Source organism: Thamnophis elegans, chromosome 12 (genome assembly GCF_009769535.1).
Source record: "Thamnophis elegans isolate rThaEle1 chromosome 12, rThaEle1.pri, whole genome shotgun sequence".
NCBI lineage: Eukaryota > Metazoa > Chordata > Lepidosauria > Squamata > Colubridae > Thamnophis > Thamnophis elegans.
The window spans coordinates 49,807,739-49,828,200 of record NC_045552.1 but is presented as its reverse complement, the minus strand read 5'-3'; the positions used below and the strand labels follow the sequence as shown (position 1 = coordinate 49,828,200).

Genomic DNA, 20,462 nt, shown 5'->3' with positions numbered 1-20,462 from the left:
GGAATTTGTTTTTATGTATGCATTTGTCTCCAGATTTCAGTTTTCAGCTTGATAAATATCCTGTGGCAAATAGGTATATAGGGCGAGTGTGAAAGTTTTTCAGTAAGCTGCTCATAGTTAATTTTGTTGATTTAGAACAGTGGTCACCAACTGGTGGTCCGTGAGAAAATATTGGTGGTCCATAGAAAAATTATTTGCATTTTTTATATTGCACTAAATCAGGTGTACTCAAACTATGGCCTCTGGGCCAGGTACATGCATGGACACTTATGTTGCTGCCGAGAGTCTTTCCCTTTGTTGTCTTTTTCTGTGGGTCAGAGGGGGGTAGAAATTCAGACTTGGGGTCTGTTTCAGTCTCCTGGTGTGGGGCTCTGAGCGAAGGCTGGAGGGAAGTACTGTTTGTGGCGAAGAGCCAGAGGGCCTTGTTCCAGTGGGACTGCATCATGGCCTGGAACTGGCTGACCATCTCAGCCCGCTGAGCCTCCAAGTGGCGGTACCTGGCCTTGCACTCTCGTAGGTCTTCCCTCTGCTTGGAAAGTCTATGCTTGTAGTCCTCAGTGAGATGCTTCTGCCGAGCCTCCTTCTCGGTCAGATCCAATTTGCACTGAGCCAGCTGTTTTGCAAACACTTTCTCATGGTGGCTGCTTAGCTCCAACAACTGTTTCCTATTGGGACCCTAAGGAGCACAGGCAGGCGAGCGAGGAGTGACTGGGAGGGGAGGGGCAAGTAGAGGCTGGCAAGATGCCTCTCGACATGAGTGACATCAAGTTAATCACATGACCACCTAGCCATGCCCACCCAGCCAGTCATTAGGCAGATCATATCATTGGTCTGAGGGATTTACAATTATGAATTTAGTGGTCCCTGAGGACCAAAAGGTTGGGGACCCCTGATTTAAAACATACACATTTCCCTTATGCTCCTCTTTTTCTCAACACATTAGTGGCGTTATTTCTGAACATACTTATAGAATCATAGAGTAATTGAAGGTTTCATGCTGGAAATACATTGTAATGTCACTCACATTGGCAGTATGGCATCACAGATAAGGTTGAAGTGAGAGAAGCCACTTTTACCTTCAGAGCTTTTATGGATATTGCACAATTAAGCGCTTTCTAATTCCATAGAACGGTTGACTGAAGCAGGGCTAGGCAGCGTATTTACACATTCATTGGTGCTTGTTATTGAGCTCTGTGCTTCTGACAGACGTTCATTTCATTTTCTTGTTTGGATGTGCAAACATTTTGGAACGAAAAATATTGATTTGCGAAATCAGCTTTGGTTGTGTTGTTCATAAACAGAGGAGTAGACACACCTCTGTTAACACCTGTGTAGTTGAATCATCACCCTAGAACTAAGGAGAAATTTCCCTGACAGTGAGCACAATTAATCAGTGGAACAACTTGCCTCCAGAAGTTGTAAATGCTCCAACACTGGAAGTTTTTAAGAAGAGGTTGGGTAACCATTTGTCTGAAATGCTACAGGGGGTTGGACTAGAAGACCTCCAAGGTCCCTTCCAAATCTTCTTTCTTCTCTTCTCTTCTCTTCTCTTCTCTTCTCTTCTCTTCTCTTCTCTTCTCTTCCCTTCCCTTCCCTTCCCTTCCCTCCCCTCCCCTCCCCTGTTCTGTTCTGTTCTGTTCTGTTATTTTTATGCTCTGTGAATTAATCTCAAAAACAGCATGGAACATGATCTGTACCAAAAATCTGTACCTCCTCAGGGTGCCGTCGGCTAGCGACGCCCAGGGGGAGAGCCTTCTCTGTGGGAGCGCCTTCCCTCTGGAATGAGCTGCCCCCGGAGCTTCGTATAATTCCTGACCTCCGGTCCTTCTGACACGCCCTAAAAAGTTGGCTTTTCCAGCAAGCCAGCCTGGCCTGAACAAAACAAAATAAATTATTGATTATTGTTAATTTTAATCGATTTTTTAAAAAAAATATTATTGTGAATCTTAATTGGGTTTGTTTTTTGGATATTCTATCTAACTTTTTTTAAACTTTTGTAATATGTGTTTTTTTTTAATGATGTACGCCGCCCTGAGTCCTTGGGGGAAGGGCGGCATATAAATCCAATAAACCAAACCAAACCAAACCAAAAATGTTATTTAGGGATTCATTTATTCAGTTTTTAGGCTGAATGTTCAGACCAGTTTGCGTTTTAAAACAGGGCAAAAAAAGGGGGGGTATATACACGAATACAGAAAATTAACATCATGTTAGTGATCTTGAAATGTCTAGCTAAATTTGTCTCTCAAAAGCAAGTGTTAGTGACTCAAGTATTAAGATGACTCGAGTCTGGCAAACTGCACAGAGACTCTAAACCTAATAAACCAAAATGGAAAGAGAATGTGTTGATCTGAGCAACATATTGAAGAAACAAATAGGACATTGAAGGATGTTTCGAGGCCCCATAAATGCTGTTTCACTGAACAGTGCTGTAGTTCATCGTGACTGTGATGCGAGGGTTGGAGATATTTTATTCTAAATTATGGAATTTCTGACATGTGGAATCTCTGCTGTTCTGATAAGATTGAGAAACTAAAGGAACAAGGGAAGTGAAACTGGCACCCACCTAAAATAGGGGAAAGTTTGACGAATTACACAATAGTAAAGTAAGTCTGCTTTTCATGATTCCACAATGTCAACATAATCCCCCCGCCTTTTATTTCCCTCTTTCTCTCATAATCAATTGAGAGATCTTACAGTTCTAACTTTCTAAAGGCAATATAGGGAATTTACCAGTAATGAACATTCCGCCCGTTTAAAAGACTTCATCAGTCATCAGTTTGTCTTGCATATAAAGCATAATCGTGACTCAACATTGTGCAATAGCCGAGAGTTACTCTGTAACATCTTCTTTTTCCTCTCTGTGTCTTTCAGGGAGATTTGTTTATAAATAAAATTGTTTCATTTCACCAGGTTCTTACCTTGTTTGCAATGCAGAAGCCAATAATTGTAACCAGCAATAAATTGTAGCCAACAGTAAGTAAATTGTTGTAGCCATTTGCTAAATAAAGTTGGATTGGTTTGGTACTTATTTGGTGAACAGGGCATTGCTTTAATATTTGGGGAAAACAGGGCATTATACAGGTTTCACTTTTAAAGAGGGTCATATACTCATTTTTAAGATCTAGCATCAGTATAAATCATATCACTAGCCATGGTCTTGTGGCCTTCAGAAACCAGGATAGATACCACTATTTCTCTGTGTACTTGGGTATGTATGTATGCGTATCTGTGTTTCCATGTATACTGCGTGGAAAAGAAGACAGCTTATTTCTGCCCCAAATTAAAACCTGCTCTATTCAAGCCTCACACACCCAAATCAGTAGAAGTGATTGTTATGCGGGTGGCCGTATCAGGATGTGCTAATTTATCAGATTTAACAATAAAGATAGCATAGACAAGTACTACAAACTAATCCCTCTGTTTGGAATAGAATAGAATAACAGAGTTGGAAGGGATCTGGGGGTGGGGTCTTCTAGTCCAACCCCCTGCTTAGGCAGGCTATTCTGCAGCACTTCAGACAAATGGTTTTCCAATCTCTTCTTTAAAACTTACAACTTCTGGAGGCAAGTTGTTCCACTGTTCAATTGTTGTAATTATCAGGAATTTCTCCTTAGTTCTAAGTTGCTTCTCTCCTGTCTTCCCCTCAGGTGTTTTGGAGAATAGCTTGATTCCCTCTTCTTTGTGGCAGCCCTTGAGATATCGGAAGACTGCTATCATGTCTGCCCTAGTCCTTCTTTTCTTAAGACTAGACATACCCAGTTCCTGCAACCGTTCCTCATATGTTTCCCCTAATCCTCTTGGTTGCTCTTCTCTGCAGTCTTTCTAGAGGCCACATCATTTTTACATTGTGGCCACCAAAACTGGTTGCAGTATTTCAAGTGTGGCCTCTATATACCATTATAAAGTGGTATTAACACTTCACGTGATCTTGATTCTATCCCCCTGTTTATTCAGCCTAGAACTGTGTTGGCTTTTTTGGCAGATACATCACACTGCTGGCTCCTATTTAAATGGTTGTGCACTAGGACTCCAAGATCCCTCTCACAGTTACTACTGTTGAGCAAGGTACCACCTATACTGTACCTGTGCATTTTGTTTTTCTTGCCTAAATGTAAACCGTACTTTTTTCACCATTGAATTTCATTTTGTTAGATAGTACCCAATGTTCAAGTCTGTCAAGATGAATTCAGTTGGACTTTCGAATAAACATTTCAGCAATACAGTATTATTCTTTGATTGGCTTGATATTAGTAAGAATGCATGTGACATACTGTAGATCTATATTTCCAGTGAAAATTTCTCAATATATTTTTGAAAATTTATGTGTTACAAAATGACAGTAGAATAGAAAATAGAATAGTGCAATAGAACACACAAAACTAGGGCCTTGTACTTAAGAAAGTATTAAAACAAATTAGACAGTCTCCTGTTATATATCATTGTGTTCTGTAACACTAACAATTGATTTGCTTCAATGATACTCTGAAAACATAATGAATTGAGCCACAGCATAAAATACAGTCTTTGAGAGCCAGGTTCACACAACATAATAATCCATGGTTTGTTAACGATTTAACAAACTAATTAGTTGGGTTATTGCAGTATACTAACTATAAAACATGATTTAAAAATCTAAATTGATTCAGACAAGAGTTAGGCTACTGTTAAAAAGACAGCATTATGCCTTACCTTGGTACCCAATCTTGAAGTAGTATAATAAAATGTTTCATACTGAAGTTTAAAAAGCACAGATGAAATAATTCACCACCTACAGCCCTGCTGACCTCAGTGAAAGCATTAAGTGATCCAAATTTATTCCATATTTCATTGGAGATTGGCTTTATTGTGGCTGATGCTTAACTTGAGAGGCTATTGGAAAAGCAACACAAATGTGAGATGATTCTGTATAGAAATAACTTCAAGGATCCAGAGAGAGGGAGGGTAATTCTGCTTGCTTATTAGGCTAAAAGAATACAAAAGTAATCATTTGGCAGGTTTTGGAATTTGATGTGTAAGCCTGCTATTTAGTTTGCTTCGTACTCAAAATTGTTTAAAATAAAATAGACCGAAGCTACTTCTTGAAATGTTTCAGCAAAACAGCAGTGAAAGTGGAAAAACATTTGAATAAATTGAACCAATATAAAGTTTAGCTTCAGTTGCCTCGGTATAAAATTGCTTTTTCTGAAGACCGTTTCCTAAGAATGAATATAGCTTTCCTATATAAGATTTGAGGCATTCAAGAGCCAGATCTACAGATAGTTCTTGACTTCTGGGGAGGTTTGTTTAGCGACCTGTTCAAGTTACGACGGCACTGCAAAAGTGACATGACCATTTTTCACACTTACGACCATTGCACCATCCCTGTGGCCACTTGATCAAAGTTCAGATGCTTGGCCACAGACTCATATTTATGAGGGTTCCAATGTCATAGGATCACATTTTGTGACCTCCTGACAATGTGGGAAGCCAGATTGTCTTCGCAACCGTGTCACTAACGTAACTGCAGTGATTCACTTAACAACTGCAGCAGGTTGTAAAACAGGGCAAAGCTCACTTAACAAATGTCTCACTTAGCAACATGAATTTGGGGCTCAGTTGTTTTTGTAAGGCAAGGATTACCTGTATTTGTATTTTGGTTTGGTTAATTAGCGTCTTAATCTACTTTGCAATACACAGATGAGTTATAGATGTAGAAATGAATGGAGTTGAATCTACTCTTGACAGATGGCTGGTCTGCTCTTGCATTTATATATTTATTTATTCTCCTATTCCCTTGGAAGCTGCCCCAAACATTCAATCAATTCCAGGTAGGTTTGAAAAGATAGCATCAGTGGTGGGATTCATTTTTTTTTACTACCAGTTCTGTGGGCGTGGCTTTCTGGGCGTGGCTTTCTGGGCGTGGCTTTCTGGGCGTGGCAGGGGAAGGATCAGAGGTGGTATTCAGCAGGTTCTGACCAGTTCTGGAGAACCGGTGGAAATTTTGAGTAGTTCAGAGAACCGATAAAAATCACCTCTGACTGGCCCCGTCCCCCATCTATTCTCTGCCTCTCGAGTCCCAGCTGATCGGGAGGGAATGTGGATTTTGCAGTAGCCTTCCCCTGCCACGCCCACCAAGCCATGCCTACAGAATCGGTAGTAAATAATTTTGAATCCCACCACTGGGAAAGATACTGTAAAATTTCCATTCCTTCCCCACTCCAGGGGAAGGATACTACAAAATCCCCGTTTCCGCCCAATCAGCTGGGATGCAGGAGGCAGAGAATAGATGGGAGCGAGGCCAGTCAGAAGTGGTATTTACCGGTTCTCTGAACGACTCAAAATTTCCGCTACTGGTGCTCCAGAACTGGTCAGAACCTGCTGAATACCACCTCTGGATAGTATAGAAATAATAAGAAAAGCACAATAACCTCGAGCACTTAAGTAATTTTAGGTGGCTTCCAAAGCAGAGCTTAAAACAACCACATGAATGGAATAAGAAAACGGCAATGATAAATACCAAGCTAAAGGGGAGGAAACTTTCTTAAAGGCCACAACACATTATTGGGGATTAGATCATCTCAGGTCGTCCTTGAAAGAGCCGGCTTTTGAAAGCGTAAGTAATCCACAAGTGATTACTACATGTAGTAATCTAATAGCATCACATGCTAGATTGCTAAAGAATAGAAATATGTACCCCAGATACTTAACAGTGGTTGCACGTGGTATCTTTTCCCCACAAGCATAAGTTTCTGCGCTTCTCTCTTCCTCAAAGAAAAAGAAAGAAAGAAAGAAAGAAAGAAAGAAAGAAAGAGAAAGAAAGAAAAAGAAAATTCTTAGCTTTTCATTCAACACAATGCTAGACCTTTAGTTTTAGATCCACCCATTATTCTTGGTCAATTAAGCCAAACAGGACCACTAGTAGAAACGTATGGGAATAGCTAATAATCACCAGGGTGTTTTACTTGTTTAAGGCTGTCATAGCTGAAATGCACCAAGCCATTTTTATTTGTTTATTTTATTCCCTCTTTGTAGAAGATTATTGTCGGTACTACACAATATGAGACATTCCTCATGTGAACGACAATATTACTGGGATATCAAATGAGCAAAATTGCAATTGATACCGGAGAATATATAGCTAAAAATACCATAGTTAAAAGCTTTCCTACTTTATTTGGAACCTCCAAGTGATGTTTATTCTTCAAGCAAAGCAAAGATTGTTACAAAATCATTACGGCAATTACTAAGAGACAAAAGTGGCCATTTGTACTACATTGTGCGCAAGGCAAAACATTTAACTGATTAAATCAGGAAAAGGAAAAATCAAGCTGCTTTCAGGAATGTTTCTCTCTAAGGCTTTCAGTAGAACGGCAAAATGCCTGCAGATTGTCGCAGACTGTGTGTGTGTGTGTGTGTGTGTGTGTGTGTGAGAGAGAGAGAGAGAGAGAGAGAGAGAGGAGAGAGAGAGGAGAGGAGAGGGAGAGGGAGAGGGAGAGGGAGGGAGAGAGAGTCATTGTTGACTCCTGACGATTTCCTGGACTTAGTTCCTGTAGTTTTCTTGGCAAGTTTTCGGAAGTGTTTGCCACTGCTTCCTCTTTAGGGCCGAGAGAGAGATTGATTGGCCCAACATCACCCAGATGGCTCCATGCCTAAGGCAGGACTAGAACTCACAGTCTCCAAGTTTCTAGTCTGGTACCTTAACCAGTATGCCAACTTGACACTCTTAGAGTTCTTCCTTACACAGAGATATTCAAAAATTTGTGTCTCCTTTGATGATAATTTTTTTTAAAATTAATGGAAACAATAGACCTTGGAAGCCATTATAAATTATGCTGAGGACAGATTGTCCTGAAGGAAATCTACCTACAGTCTGTGGTCTCTTAAGCATTGACATGGACTCGAATGGCACATAATCAATGAAATATGCTATGGAACGGAACGGAACAGAACAGAACATAGAAATAGAATAGACTAGACTGGAATGGAATGGAATAGAATGGGACTAGATGAGACTAGACTAGAATAGAATAGAACAGAACACATAGGATAAGATAGAATAGAATGTAGAGCAAAATAGAGTAGAGTAGAGTACAATAGAACAGAACAGAACAAATATAGGATAGGATAGGATAGAATAGGCTAAAACAGAACAGAACAAATATAGGATATAATAGAATGTAGAGTAGAGTAGAATAGAATAGAATACAACAGAACAGACTTGACTTGACTTGACTTCTTTATTGGTCAAGTGTGATTGGATAAGGAATTTGTCTTTGGTGCAATTTGAATAAAATACTTGATTTTAATTACTCCTGAAGTCCTTTCTAACCCTCTTTTCTTTTGCATGAGAAAAGCTTAGGGCTTGTGGTTCACGTGCTTGTTCCCTCGGGTTAAACTTTGCTTGGAATTGGGGTTCCCTTAAAAACCACAATTGGATGTTTGTTTGCCCAGTCAATTACAAGCTAAGCAAATTATATTCTTTGTGGGAGGAAGGTCTAGTTTTGTTGTCCCAGAATGAGGTCCCTGTGGCTTTTTTCCTTCTTTTCACTTTTGTGGGTTTTTTCCTACTGTACTGCTCTACATTTCCAGATGTTGTGGCTTCCGGTTCCCTTTGCAGTTGCAAACACATTGATGTGTTCTTGGTTGTGTCCCCAGTTGTGTGGAGACTCCTAGTGGAATTAATTGGAATGGATCCCATTTGGTAGAACTCATGACTCATTAAATAAGATTATACACTTTCTTGTGTGGGGGCTGGACTTACTAATTAGCAATGCATCAGCGTTGTTTCAGGAGATTTGTTTACATTATATGCTCATTACCTGATTTATAAATTGAAATTTAACCAACACACTTTTCAAGTGGCAAATTAAGATCAGTCTATATGTTCACATATGTTATCTTTTTGTCCTTTCTTTCACTAATACTAGCAGTGTGTGTGTGTGTGTGTGTGTGTGTGTGTGTGTGTGTATTGAACCTCTTACAGTAGAGGGAATTTTCAAATTGAGCAACAGCGAAATAACGTTGCATTTCCATGTCAGCTTGTTCATTTCTCTAAGCAATGCACTTTTAGAAATAAATGCAAACATTAGGGTAGAAATTGCGTGCTTATGCCCTATCCAGCATGAATTCAATTTTCTAAATAGATAGAAAAAGTGATCTGTGCTATTTTTGTCCCCTCCTGCAGTTCAGTGGCCTGTTGAAAAAAAAAAGTGGATTTTAGACCAAACTTGTTCATTTCGGTTAGGGCAATTAAAGCGAGATTGAGTTTAGACTTCAAGTCGTCCTTCAAGAATGCTAGTTGGAATAATTGACCAGTTACACCATGAATGATGTCTGCTTTGAGATGGCAACATTGATGGAACACTAAGGATTTCCTGTGCTGTTACAGGAATGGTTAAATCAATCATAGTTAAAGCTTGAAAACAAGCAGGGTTGTAATAGCTTTTCTCTTGTTTGCGATGAGCTTTGAGGTGAAGAATCTTATGCATTATTGATGAATAAAATACATTGGAATAAATAAGTGTGGCAGAATTTAATACAACGTGTGGCATATTGCTGAAAAAAAAAAATGATAATAATAGGAATACGTCCAGAATTCAACAATAGCTTCAAACTCACTTTCCAAATAGCTTTGCTTGAATTATTATATGAAACAGAAATATAGTGCTGCGTGTCCTTTCTAAAAATAGTTTGGAATACATAACATAAAAGAGAAATGTTCTAGTCACAACTGTACGGGTCAAATGAAACAAATGAGATTAGGTGACACAATGGATGAGAGTAAGTACCTAACAGTTTTTGTTGCTGTTGTCATAAAAAAATATTTTTGTTTACCAGAATAAGAGATTGCTACTTAAGCAGCAATGACTCCCGAGTTTCTATAATAAATCATGAATAAATATATATATATATATATATATATATATATATATATATATATATATATATATATATATATACACACACACACACACACACACACACACACACACACACACACATACATACATACTAGCGGTAGTTCTGTGCAGGGGTGGGCTGCTACAGGTTTTCCCGGGTTCGGAAGAACCTGTAGCTCACCTCCAAATCCCACCCATGTCTGGCCCTGCCCACCCCACCCCTCTCTCCCACCTGGCCCCTCCCCTCCCAGGAGTCTCCATGCGGCCCGTTTTGGATGTAAGCTTCTGTGATAGCAAGAGGGTTGATACCCTCTGAGGCTGATATTTAGTGAGAAAATAAGAAAAAAAAGTTTCAATGCATATGAAAAGAGGGATCTCTACATTTAATTCATGCTAGGTAACACACATTTTCTTGTCTTCTTGATTTGAATAGAATCTACAGATAAAAACTTTGGCAGATGATGTGGTAAGATTCTCATATGTGGGTTTGTCTTCTAGTGCATGTCGCTTACAGTATATTGCATAACCTTAATAATAAATAGAGATGTATGATGGGCTCCTATTAATAACCACTAACATCCTAACTGGCTCTTACACTAGGGTCGCAAACTGTCACCTCCAACCAGTGAGAATTTATATTCCAGGGATATCTTGAAATTAGATTGGTCTCCATGACAGATCAAAATTAAGATTTGAGTCCCAGCCCAGCCTTCCATGTGTTGATATAATTTTAACTAGTCTTCTAAAATGAGAATGTCAGAGATTTCATAGCGTGACTATTATTATGAGATAAACCCAGGAGCAAAACAGCACACAATACACAGGCCCTTTAGACAATTAATAATGGTTTATATACAAATATATACAGACATATACATGGAGATGAAAATCTCTTACCACTCAGCTACAGACACAGGGAGAGAAATGAAATACATGATGAGAGAGAAAGAGAAACACCCTCTAATGGCCATCTATATATAGACACCTTATTACATTGCATCAGCTTACAGTTTATAACCTTACATCAGCTGGCAGGTATTAAATCCATAGTACCTGACAGGGAAGTAGATAAAGTCATCTGATATTATGTTGTATTCTGATTCAAAAAATCTGTGCTGCCTGCATGGCAATTATGACACCCTTAGCTATGACCAGGGTGGATAAAAATTGATGATTAAAACAACAACAACAACAACAACACACACACACACACACACCAGATTTTTAAAATATAAATCGGATTTTTTAAAATTTAAATTGGATTTTCCTTTTCATTTTTAGCAAATTTATTTTAATAAAATGCTTTTGGAGCAAAAATAGTTTTCTATTTAAGATACATTAATAAATTAGTTTATTCGGCATGAAATGGAGCTTAGCTTTGTAGCATGAGGCTGTATATTCTGCAATATTGGGGCGGTCGGTGAGCCACTGTGGGACAGAGATGAAAATTGTTCTTTAAAAGTTGTGATTTAAATCAAGTTGATTTAAGCCAAACCTTTTTACTAGTGATTTAAATCGTGATTTAAATCAACTCGATTCAAATCAAATCCACCCTGGCTACGGCTGACCTGCTTATTAAAAAACCCACACACCTCTATGATTCAACACATACTATAAATCCATACCTTCTTGGAAGGAATCTACCCATTGCTGCACTTTTACATTCTCACGTGAGCATTGGATGTATTGAAATTCATAGTTTGTTCCACTAAAATCCTACTGAACTTCACCAGGCTGCACCCACCTCATTCATCTCATGAAGGTTTCCCATCATCCAAATGGGCTCCCACCTTTTGCTGACCCTCGTTTTACTGAATGTATTCCAGCTAAGCAAACGCCAAAATAGATTCTTTTCTACTAATACATAACCAGGCATGCATGTAGTGCTGAGAGAAACAATAGATTAAGGCTCTTTGCCTGCAACGTTGCGCTTCTTAATGTTATCTTCAACTAATGTGATGGAGCATGTAACTTTATCTCATGTAAGGCATCTTTACAGCTGATTTGTTTCTGCGTTGAGACTGTACTTATATCATGGAGGGCCTTAAAAATGCCTTGCTTCAGGCCTTACAAAAAGAACTTCTATTCAGCTTATTAAACATTCTCCAGTTAACCAGTTTATGGAAATGATGCCCCTTTTAGATGGTGAGGCATGTCTCTGCAGCTGAAGCCGAGTGCGCTGTCATTATGTAAGAACAAAACTAAAGTGTTAGATATGTAAAAATGTTCTCAAAATCTAAGTGTTCTTTCTTTAAATACCTTGTTTTAATTTTATACAAGAAAGTGGGCTTTAGTATTGGCCTGAAAGACTTCAGAGAACAATGTGCTTCTAGAATCTCAGTCAAACTGTGCCTTAATAGCAGAAGAAATAGATGCAGAATAAGGATTGGCTCAGTTTAAACTTAGCTTTTCTTGCTTCAAGAGTTACCTGGTTCCAGATCTGGAGATTCTCCATTTTAATAAACCACTTATCCTGATTCTGTCCAGTCACCACAATTAGGTAAAACAAAACACATCAAGTACAGTCTCAGAAATAAGCGGTATGGCTTAATTTTGGGGCATGATCATTCCTGTGTCGTTAGCATGTGAAGCAACGTGTCGATGCGTTTTCTCCTAGACATCTACGTTTAAGAATATTTATTTTCTTTTTGCAGCGGGACAGATTAACTAGTTTTAGGAAATCTGGAGTCAAAAAGGAGAGGCTACTTATCCAGCATCCCATCGACTCACCGGCCTCTATAAACGAATTGCCAGTGGCACAGCCACTGTTTGATGAACGTTCAACGAATTTATCGGAAAAAGAGGTTATGGACCTGTTTGAGAAGATGATGGTAAGTTTTAATATTCTCAATGGACCAGTGTTGGGTTTCAAAAATTGTTCGAACCTACTCTATGGGTGTGGCTTCCTTTGTGGGAGTGGCTTGCTGCCCATGTGACCGGATGGGAGTGGCTTGCCGCCCATGTGACCGGATATGAAGATGCCGACGACACTTGTCAGAACCACCTTAAATTACCTCACACACAGCACTGGCATGCATCAGAATATGATGTAAACTTGTTTTTTAAAAGGCATCTTTGGTTTGCGTTAAAACAACTTCAACACACGCAATGTTCTGATTGCACCGCAAACGCAGTAGTCATCCTTACCTTTCACAGAGGCACTGAGTTTTATAAATATGAGCACGATAGTGTAGAATAATCATATCCAAGGACCAGTGGTGGGTTTCAAAAAATGTTGGAACCTCTTCTGTAGGTGTGGCCTGCTTTCCGGGTCCACCGGTGGAACCTCTTCTAACCGGTTTGGTAGATTTGATGAACCGGTTCTACTGAATAGGTGCGAACTGGTAGGAACCCACCTCTGCAATGGACGTGTGCCTACATTACGAACATTGTATGAGAGTCATAGGGGTCGGCAACCTTAAACACTCAAAGAACCATAAAGGTCCTAACCAGAAGCCCCCTGTTCAATTTTGGAGCCAACCGGAAGTCTGGTTCCCCCACCATAGAGTCTCTTCCTTTTTCCTTAACCTTACCTAACTGAAAGTCCTATCAATTGTGGAGCTGACCGGCAACCAGGAGCCACAGCAGAGGGATGAAAGAGCCACATGCGGCTCCAGAGCTGCAGGTTACCAACCTCTGGTCTATCAAATTTCTCAATGAAAAAGTTCCTTTCCCTAAGAAAAGTGAAATCACTAATTAAAAGATGACGGTTTGAGAATGGAGGATTCTAACAGGGCTTTGACATTGGCTTCCTTGAGTAGAGGGCTAGAAAGCCCATTTTGCTTCAAATAAAAATGCTAATAGACAGCCCTTGTGACATTTTCATCTTTCTCAGTGACCACATAATTGTGTGTAATACTTGATCATGTCTTATCCCATAAAGACAATTTTTCAATAGTTTCTAATTAGCCACTAATAGTTTGCAACTCAAAATGCTCAGTCATGGTTAGAGGACTGATGGGTATGGAACAAATTCAGTGAGTGAAAGTAGTTTTGAAAATGAAAGCCGTTTGATAAACAAACCTTATTTCCATTATTTCCTAATGGAAGTTATTAAGAATTTTGTCAGGAAGATTACAAAGATTTAAAAGCACCCCTTCATAGTATTCATCACCAAGTTATGCGATGTTGCAGCGAAAAGAAAAGCAACCAATACATTTATTATGGGATATATGTTATCAGGCTGTAGTCCATTTTAGCAGAGGTATAAAGGATTAATATGAAGTCCTGTTCTTCGGTTCATTTTTTTTTTTTTTTGGAACAAAACATGTTGAAGCTTATCACCATAACAACAATTGCATTGTGAACCACAATTTTATAAGCGGGCATTTGTTGATTACGACTGCTGCTGTTCAAGCCCTATGTTTTATTTCCTTGTGGCGTCTTTATTTCTTTATATATCAAACTTCTTAACTAGCCATTTACTTCATGGAGGGGCTCTGGGCCATGTACAGTTTAATCAATATAATAAAACATTAAAATCAATTAATTTAAGATTAAAACATTTTTTTTAAAAATGTGAAGCAACATTGTAAAATTGCAACATATCCCATCCACGGTGAAGTCTTGCTTTAAAGGGGGAGGGTGAATGAAGATTACTCAGGAATGTCCACTTCATCAGAAAATAGCATATCCTGGAGATTTTACCTAATTTGCACAATAATCTTGCAAACTGACATTCTGCTACTTGTATGGATTTATGATTTTGGCCTGATCGATAACATTTGTGCAAAAGCCATCAATTGCTTAATGATGTTATGGCTCAAACGATGTAGGGGGTTGCAAAAGATACAACTTGCATCAGATAGCAATAGCAGTAAGACTTATATACCACTTTACAGTGCTTCACAGCCCTCTCAAAGCGGTTTTACCCACCTCGGAAGGATGGAAGATTGATTCAACCTTGAGCCCATCAGGATTGAACTGCTGGAAGTCAACAGAATTAGCCTGATATACTGCATTCTAACGGAAGGAAGGAAGGAAGGAAGGAAGGAAGAAGGGAGGGAGGGGGGAAGGAAGGAAGGAAGGAAGGAAGGAAGGAAGGAAGACTAATAACACTTGAACTTATATACCACTTTACAGTGCTTTACAGCCCTCTCTAAACGGTTTACAGAGTCAGCCTATTGCCCCCAACAGTCTGGGTCTTCATTTTACCCACCTCGGAAAGTTGTAAGTCTGAGTCAATCTTCGTCACACTGGGAAAAGTTCACCATGTTGAGGATGGTAGTGTACAGGTTTTGGTCTATAATGTTCAAGCCTTTAAAAACAGTATTTTAAGGATTAGGTGTTATTTTGCTGTTTTTATTTTGTGTAGGTTGCTGTTCCTTCAAGGCCAGATCTTTCTTTCTTTCTTTCTTTCTTTCTTTCTTTCTTTCTTTCTTTCTTTCTTTCTTTCTTTCTTTCTTTCTTTCTTTCTTTCAAAAAGGACCCTTTTGTGAAAGTTTAATGAGATATTTTCATGATAATCACTGGATACCTTCAGTTGTTATCCCTGGATTAAGCTCTGCTTGCTATCTTGCAGGCAGTAACATATTGGAGGTTTATTTGTTCTCTTGTTTGGAGTGAAGAGCCTCAGCTGACAGTGGTTGTTGGCCAAGCTTGTCTGCCTTGGCAACTGTCTCTGTGTGTTTGTGGTTAGTCCTTGGCTGGAGACTACCAGCAAAATACCAGGGATGATCGCCTACAACACTCAGAAAACATGACATTGGCAAACCGCTGCAATATTGATGCCAAGAAAAATCATACGGATGAGTGGTCATATGCCACAAGAAGTCAAGCATCAACTTGCTTTTCCATTTTAATGGGCTGTAATGTAGTGGAAATGCGGGGCCCTGTATTATTTAAGCAAGCAATTAGGCTGTTTGAGCTACTTGCTTTTCATGAGAGTGAATACGTTCTCGTGAATTTCCTGGGACTTCCGTATCCCACGTCGTGTGCGGTTGTACATGTGACGGAGCTGAAGAATCCCAAGTAGTGAAGCCATTGCAAGCACTCTCCTCTCAAAGCATGCTTGAAAAGACAAACAAGAGTCTATTTTAGTTAACAGATGTTGCAATGTGACACTTTGGATGGACTCCCTGTTTTTTTGGAACCATCCAGCCCGTGATTTCGTGCCACATAAATTTAGATTTCTGACGAATTCTGTTCTTTTAAAAAACTCTGAAATAGTTTTTAATAAACTAGAATTCACAAGCTTTTTTTCTCTTGCCAAATGTCACACTCTCCCTGTTCTGACCCAGCCTTAGCAGCCTTAGCAGAAACCTTAGCAGAAACAAGAAACAGACTCCTTGTCACGAAACCCCCCTCTTTATTTTCCTCTTCTGAATTAATTGCATTTACCCACCATTAACTGCATTACAGACCTTGCAATAATGTCAAGGCTGTGAGCTCCCAGACGAAAGGCTGCAAATTAAGTTCTGGCAAGCAGTCTCTGTGGCACGAAACAAGATGAGCCAAATCTTCAGAAATCCAAACTGTTGTCTCCTACAACCACCACTCCCCTTTCCTTCTATTTATTCCACAGCCAGGGGGCCATTCAGCATCCACGTGTGCGTTGCATCCCGAGTTGACTCCTTGTCCTCTGTTGTTCTCCTTTCCTAACAGCTCTGTGCATATGCACATCTGGAACAGGCCCCAGCTGTTCTTCCTCCCCACTTATCTCAGCTTCCAAAGATGTAACAGCTAATTTATTAGCTAAAGAGCCATGGTGGCACAGTGATTAGAGTGAAGTATTGCAGGCAAGTTCTGCCGACTGCTGACAGCCAGGAGTTCGATTCTGGCCAGCTTAAGGTTGACTCAACCTTCCATCCTTCCAAGGGCCACATTGCTGGGGACCATATGCTGATTCTGTAAACTGCTTAGAAAGGTCAGTAATATAGTGTATGTGTGTAAACATGCATGCATGCATACATACATACATGCATGCATACATACACACATATACATACATGCATACATATAGTAATGTATAGTAAAACACTATAAACTGGTATATAAGTGCTATTGCTATTGTTATAAAATGTAGTATCTCTAGATACATAGATACTACGAATCTAGATATTATCTACAAATATACTACCTAATCTTTGATATTAACATTTTTTCTCATTTAATATGATCACATTTTATATAAATTTTAGATACTACTTTATAACCTAGAGATAAGTTGATTCATTTGGACTTTACTCCAAATGGATTTCTAGACAAGTTGTTTTATAAACCTATTTCAGTTTTGTCTTAAATTTTATTTACTGTGTCTTAAGATAGTATTCAAGCATCAATGGACACATTGCTTCTACTGGTCTAAGACTGATTGAAACTCTTATGTAAACAAAACTTATATGTACTGTGTATTTTTATGTGTGTGCAAGTGTCTGCACACATTATATATGCTGCTTACCTTTAAGACTGATTGGAATGTATGCTTGGCATTAAATTATGTTTATCATAATCATTCCTAAGTGGTAAGTATTGTAAAATCTGGGATTTGTTCTCCCAAAAGACAATCTTGGGAGCCATGTTTAATGCAAGTTATAGTAACACTGTTTCCAAAATCTTGTCCACTGCTTTAATGTGCAAATTAATATTCTGACCTAGGCTTCACAAAATCACGAAACGGACTCCTTGTCCTGACAGAACCCCTTTTTATTAAGCTAATGTGAATTCCTCTCATTCACATCCAGCAAAGTCCCGGCAAACAGTATTTCAAGGGTGAATTTACAACCACAGACACTATCAGGCTTGGAGAGGTGCCAGGCCAATATCTTCCAAACAGAATGCGATACAAGAAAATACTTGGCAAGGAGTCTCTGAGACTTCTTCATACTAATTAAGCGAACTAATTGTCTCCTGCAAACTCCACTTGCCTTATTCCCTCCTCTTTATTCCCTATGGGAGGGTCCATTCACCGACCACCTGTGGCCTTATTCCTGAGTCGGCCCTTGTATTTTAACTGTTCCCTTCTCCTGGCTGCTCTGCATATCTGCACATCGGGAACAGGCTCCAGCTGTTCTTCTGCCCCAATGATCTCTGCCTCAGAAGGCAGCTGATAACTGTTGGACGGCCCTGGCCCCCTCTCTGCCTCCAATGCAGAGCCCTCATCAGAGCCTTCCCCAGGCCCCAGGACTGGCCCAGGTTCCTCCCCAGCCTTCTTCCTGTTTGAGTCTGCCACCAGCTCCGCTGGCCACTGGTGGGCCACAACAATTAACGGGTTAGAAGAGAAACTGCCTTCCATCCTCATGCTTTTTTCCACCCATTCTCAATTTCTGTTGGAATAAATATTTTTTGATGACTTGTTGCAACAATTTTTGAGCCGAGACACGTATCTCTTCCTGGCCCCTGTGCTAATTCTGGTCTTGGCATTGGTTATGATATGGGGGCTAAAAAAAAAAAAAGAGAAGAGTTTGAAGTGTGCATGAAAGCTGTTTCCATAAACTAATAGCTTAGGATAATGATGAGGAATATCGCCTGTCTCAAGTAAACCAGTCAACGCTACATTTTGCCTAGATGTAGAGCAATTCTTAGCATCTGCAGTCATGAAGATTAAGTAAAACTATGACATAATAATCCAATCTTGGCAATGTTATGCCTATTTATTTATAGGAAGACATGAATCTAAATGAAGAACGAAAAGCTCCTTTACGGAATAAAGATTTGACCACGAAACGTGAAATGGTTGTCCAGTACATTTCCGCAACTGCCAAATCTGTGAGTAGAGTTTCTGCCTTCCTCGCTTCCCAAGATAGGTCAGACTAATACTCTTAACCACATCTGCAGTTTTCAACTCAAATCTCCAAAATTTCTGCTTTCCGTTTATCATTATTAAGAGCACCTACAAAGCTTTCTTCCTGAAATCCTTTAAAATGCCTTCAAGGGCAGATAAAAGCCTTAATTAGAATGTACTGCGTATCTCACAACCGGATAGTCAATTTGAAACATGATTCTCTCCTTACAGTAAACCAATAAGTATTTTAAATCCACTGCTCTGGAATAATTATTAAGCTTTTTTCCACAGAGTCTCTTGCATTCATATGATAGCAGAAAGAGAGAGAAAAAAAAAACCAGACTTTTCTGACTTTAAAGTGAAAACATATCTTTCCTAACTGCTTTCTTGTTGACTGATGCTATAAATTGGGTGCTATTTCTAAAATAAAAACTGCTGGGATCAATGGTTTCGTTTTCCCACGCTTTCTTGGGGTGTTTCCTATCCTGTCTTGTGATGTTCAACTCAGAGGAATCCGATGGTTAGGACAGTTACACAAAACTCTGCAAGCACTGTGCAAGCAATGCTTTCTTTGTAAAGTAGCTTTTGCAAATGGGCTTTTTTAGTCTAATTGATTGCTTTAAAGTCCAGATCACAAAGCCAAGCAGCAAACGCCATCCGTGGCCCAATAAAGCAGTCCGTTGTCGGTTCGGTTGTGTTGAACTCAAATCGGAAACATATTTTTTTTTTCATGCTTTGAAACAAGTTGTACTTGTAGACCAGGCCAATAAAGTTTCTTGGCTGTGGAATTGTATGGAATAGGTCAGCGATGGGGATGTGTGCCCAAAAAGCGACTTATGAGCGTTTTTCACACTTACAATCATTGCAGCATCCCAGTAGTTACGTGGTCAAAATTTAGACGTTTGACCGCTGACTCATATTTACGACAGTTGCAATGTTCTGGAATCCCCTTTTTGCAACCTTCTGACAAGCTGAGTCAATGGGGAAGACAGATTCACTTAACAACCGGGTCACTAATTTAACAACTATAACGATTGCCTTAACAATTGTGGCAAGAAAGATGGAGCAAAATTCACCAAACATTTGTCTCACGTAGCAACATAAATTTGGGGCTCGATTGTAGTCGTACCTACTGTAATGTTCTCCTGTATTGATGGAGAAAAAAAATGGCACGGTATTGAAAGTGACACAGCTGATCCTGATAATATCTAGCTCGAACTACTTAGGATTGAGTAGGCTTTCTCAGTTGTCATCCTATATGCAAAATAGCTTTTGCTACACCTAACTAAGGGATGTGATGGCTCAGTGGCTAAGACACTCAGCTTGTCGATCAGAAAGGACAGTACTTTGGCGGTTTGAATCCCTAGTGCCGCGTAACGGAGTGAGCTCCCAGCTTCTGCCAACCTAGCAGTTTGAAAGCACGTAACAATGCAAGTAGAAAAAATAGGAACCACTTTTGATAGGAAGGTAACAGTGTTCCGTGTTCCTTCGGCATTTAGTCATGCCGGCCACATGACCACAGAGACGTCTTCAGACAGCGCTGGCTCTTTGAAAACGGAGATGAGCACCACCCCCTAGAGTTGGGAACGACTTTCACATACATGTGAGGGGAGCCTTTATCTTTACACCAAACTAGCAATCCAAGTAGGAAACTTTTTAGGATGAAAACAGCAGCAAGAGTTTCTCTTCTTCATCTTTTCGGCAACATTTTTTTTTTAATAAGCTGGTACCACAACCAAAATGGATAGATTTCACATCCTTCAATTTGCTTGGCTATCCGAGGGCAGAAATATGTTTCCACTGATAAGTGCTTTTGCCCCTAGCTTGTTTTAGACAGAATTATGAGATGGATAGGGCTT

At 39.5% G+C, this 20,462-nt stretch overlaps 1 protein-coding gene across 2 annotated transcripts in view; it reads left to right on the top strand.

Annotated features, from left to right (window-relative positions):
* The window catches only part of DIAPH2 (diaphanous related formin 2), a 339,263-nt gene that overhangs the window by 10,469 nt on the left and 308,332 nt on the right, over positions 1–20,462 (top strand). For both annotated transcript variants that reach the window (XM_032227728.1, XM_032227726.1), the window contains exons 2-4: positions 10,315–10,347; positions 12,536–12,712; positions 18,483–18,587. In XM_032227728.1, the coding sequence (XP_032083619.1) occupies positions 10,315–10,347; positions 12,536–12,712; positions 18,483–18,587 (315 nt within the window). The remainder of the gene's footprint in view (positions 1–10,314; positions 10,348–12,535; positions 12,713–18,482; positions 18,588–20,462) is intronic.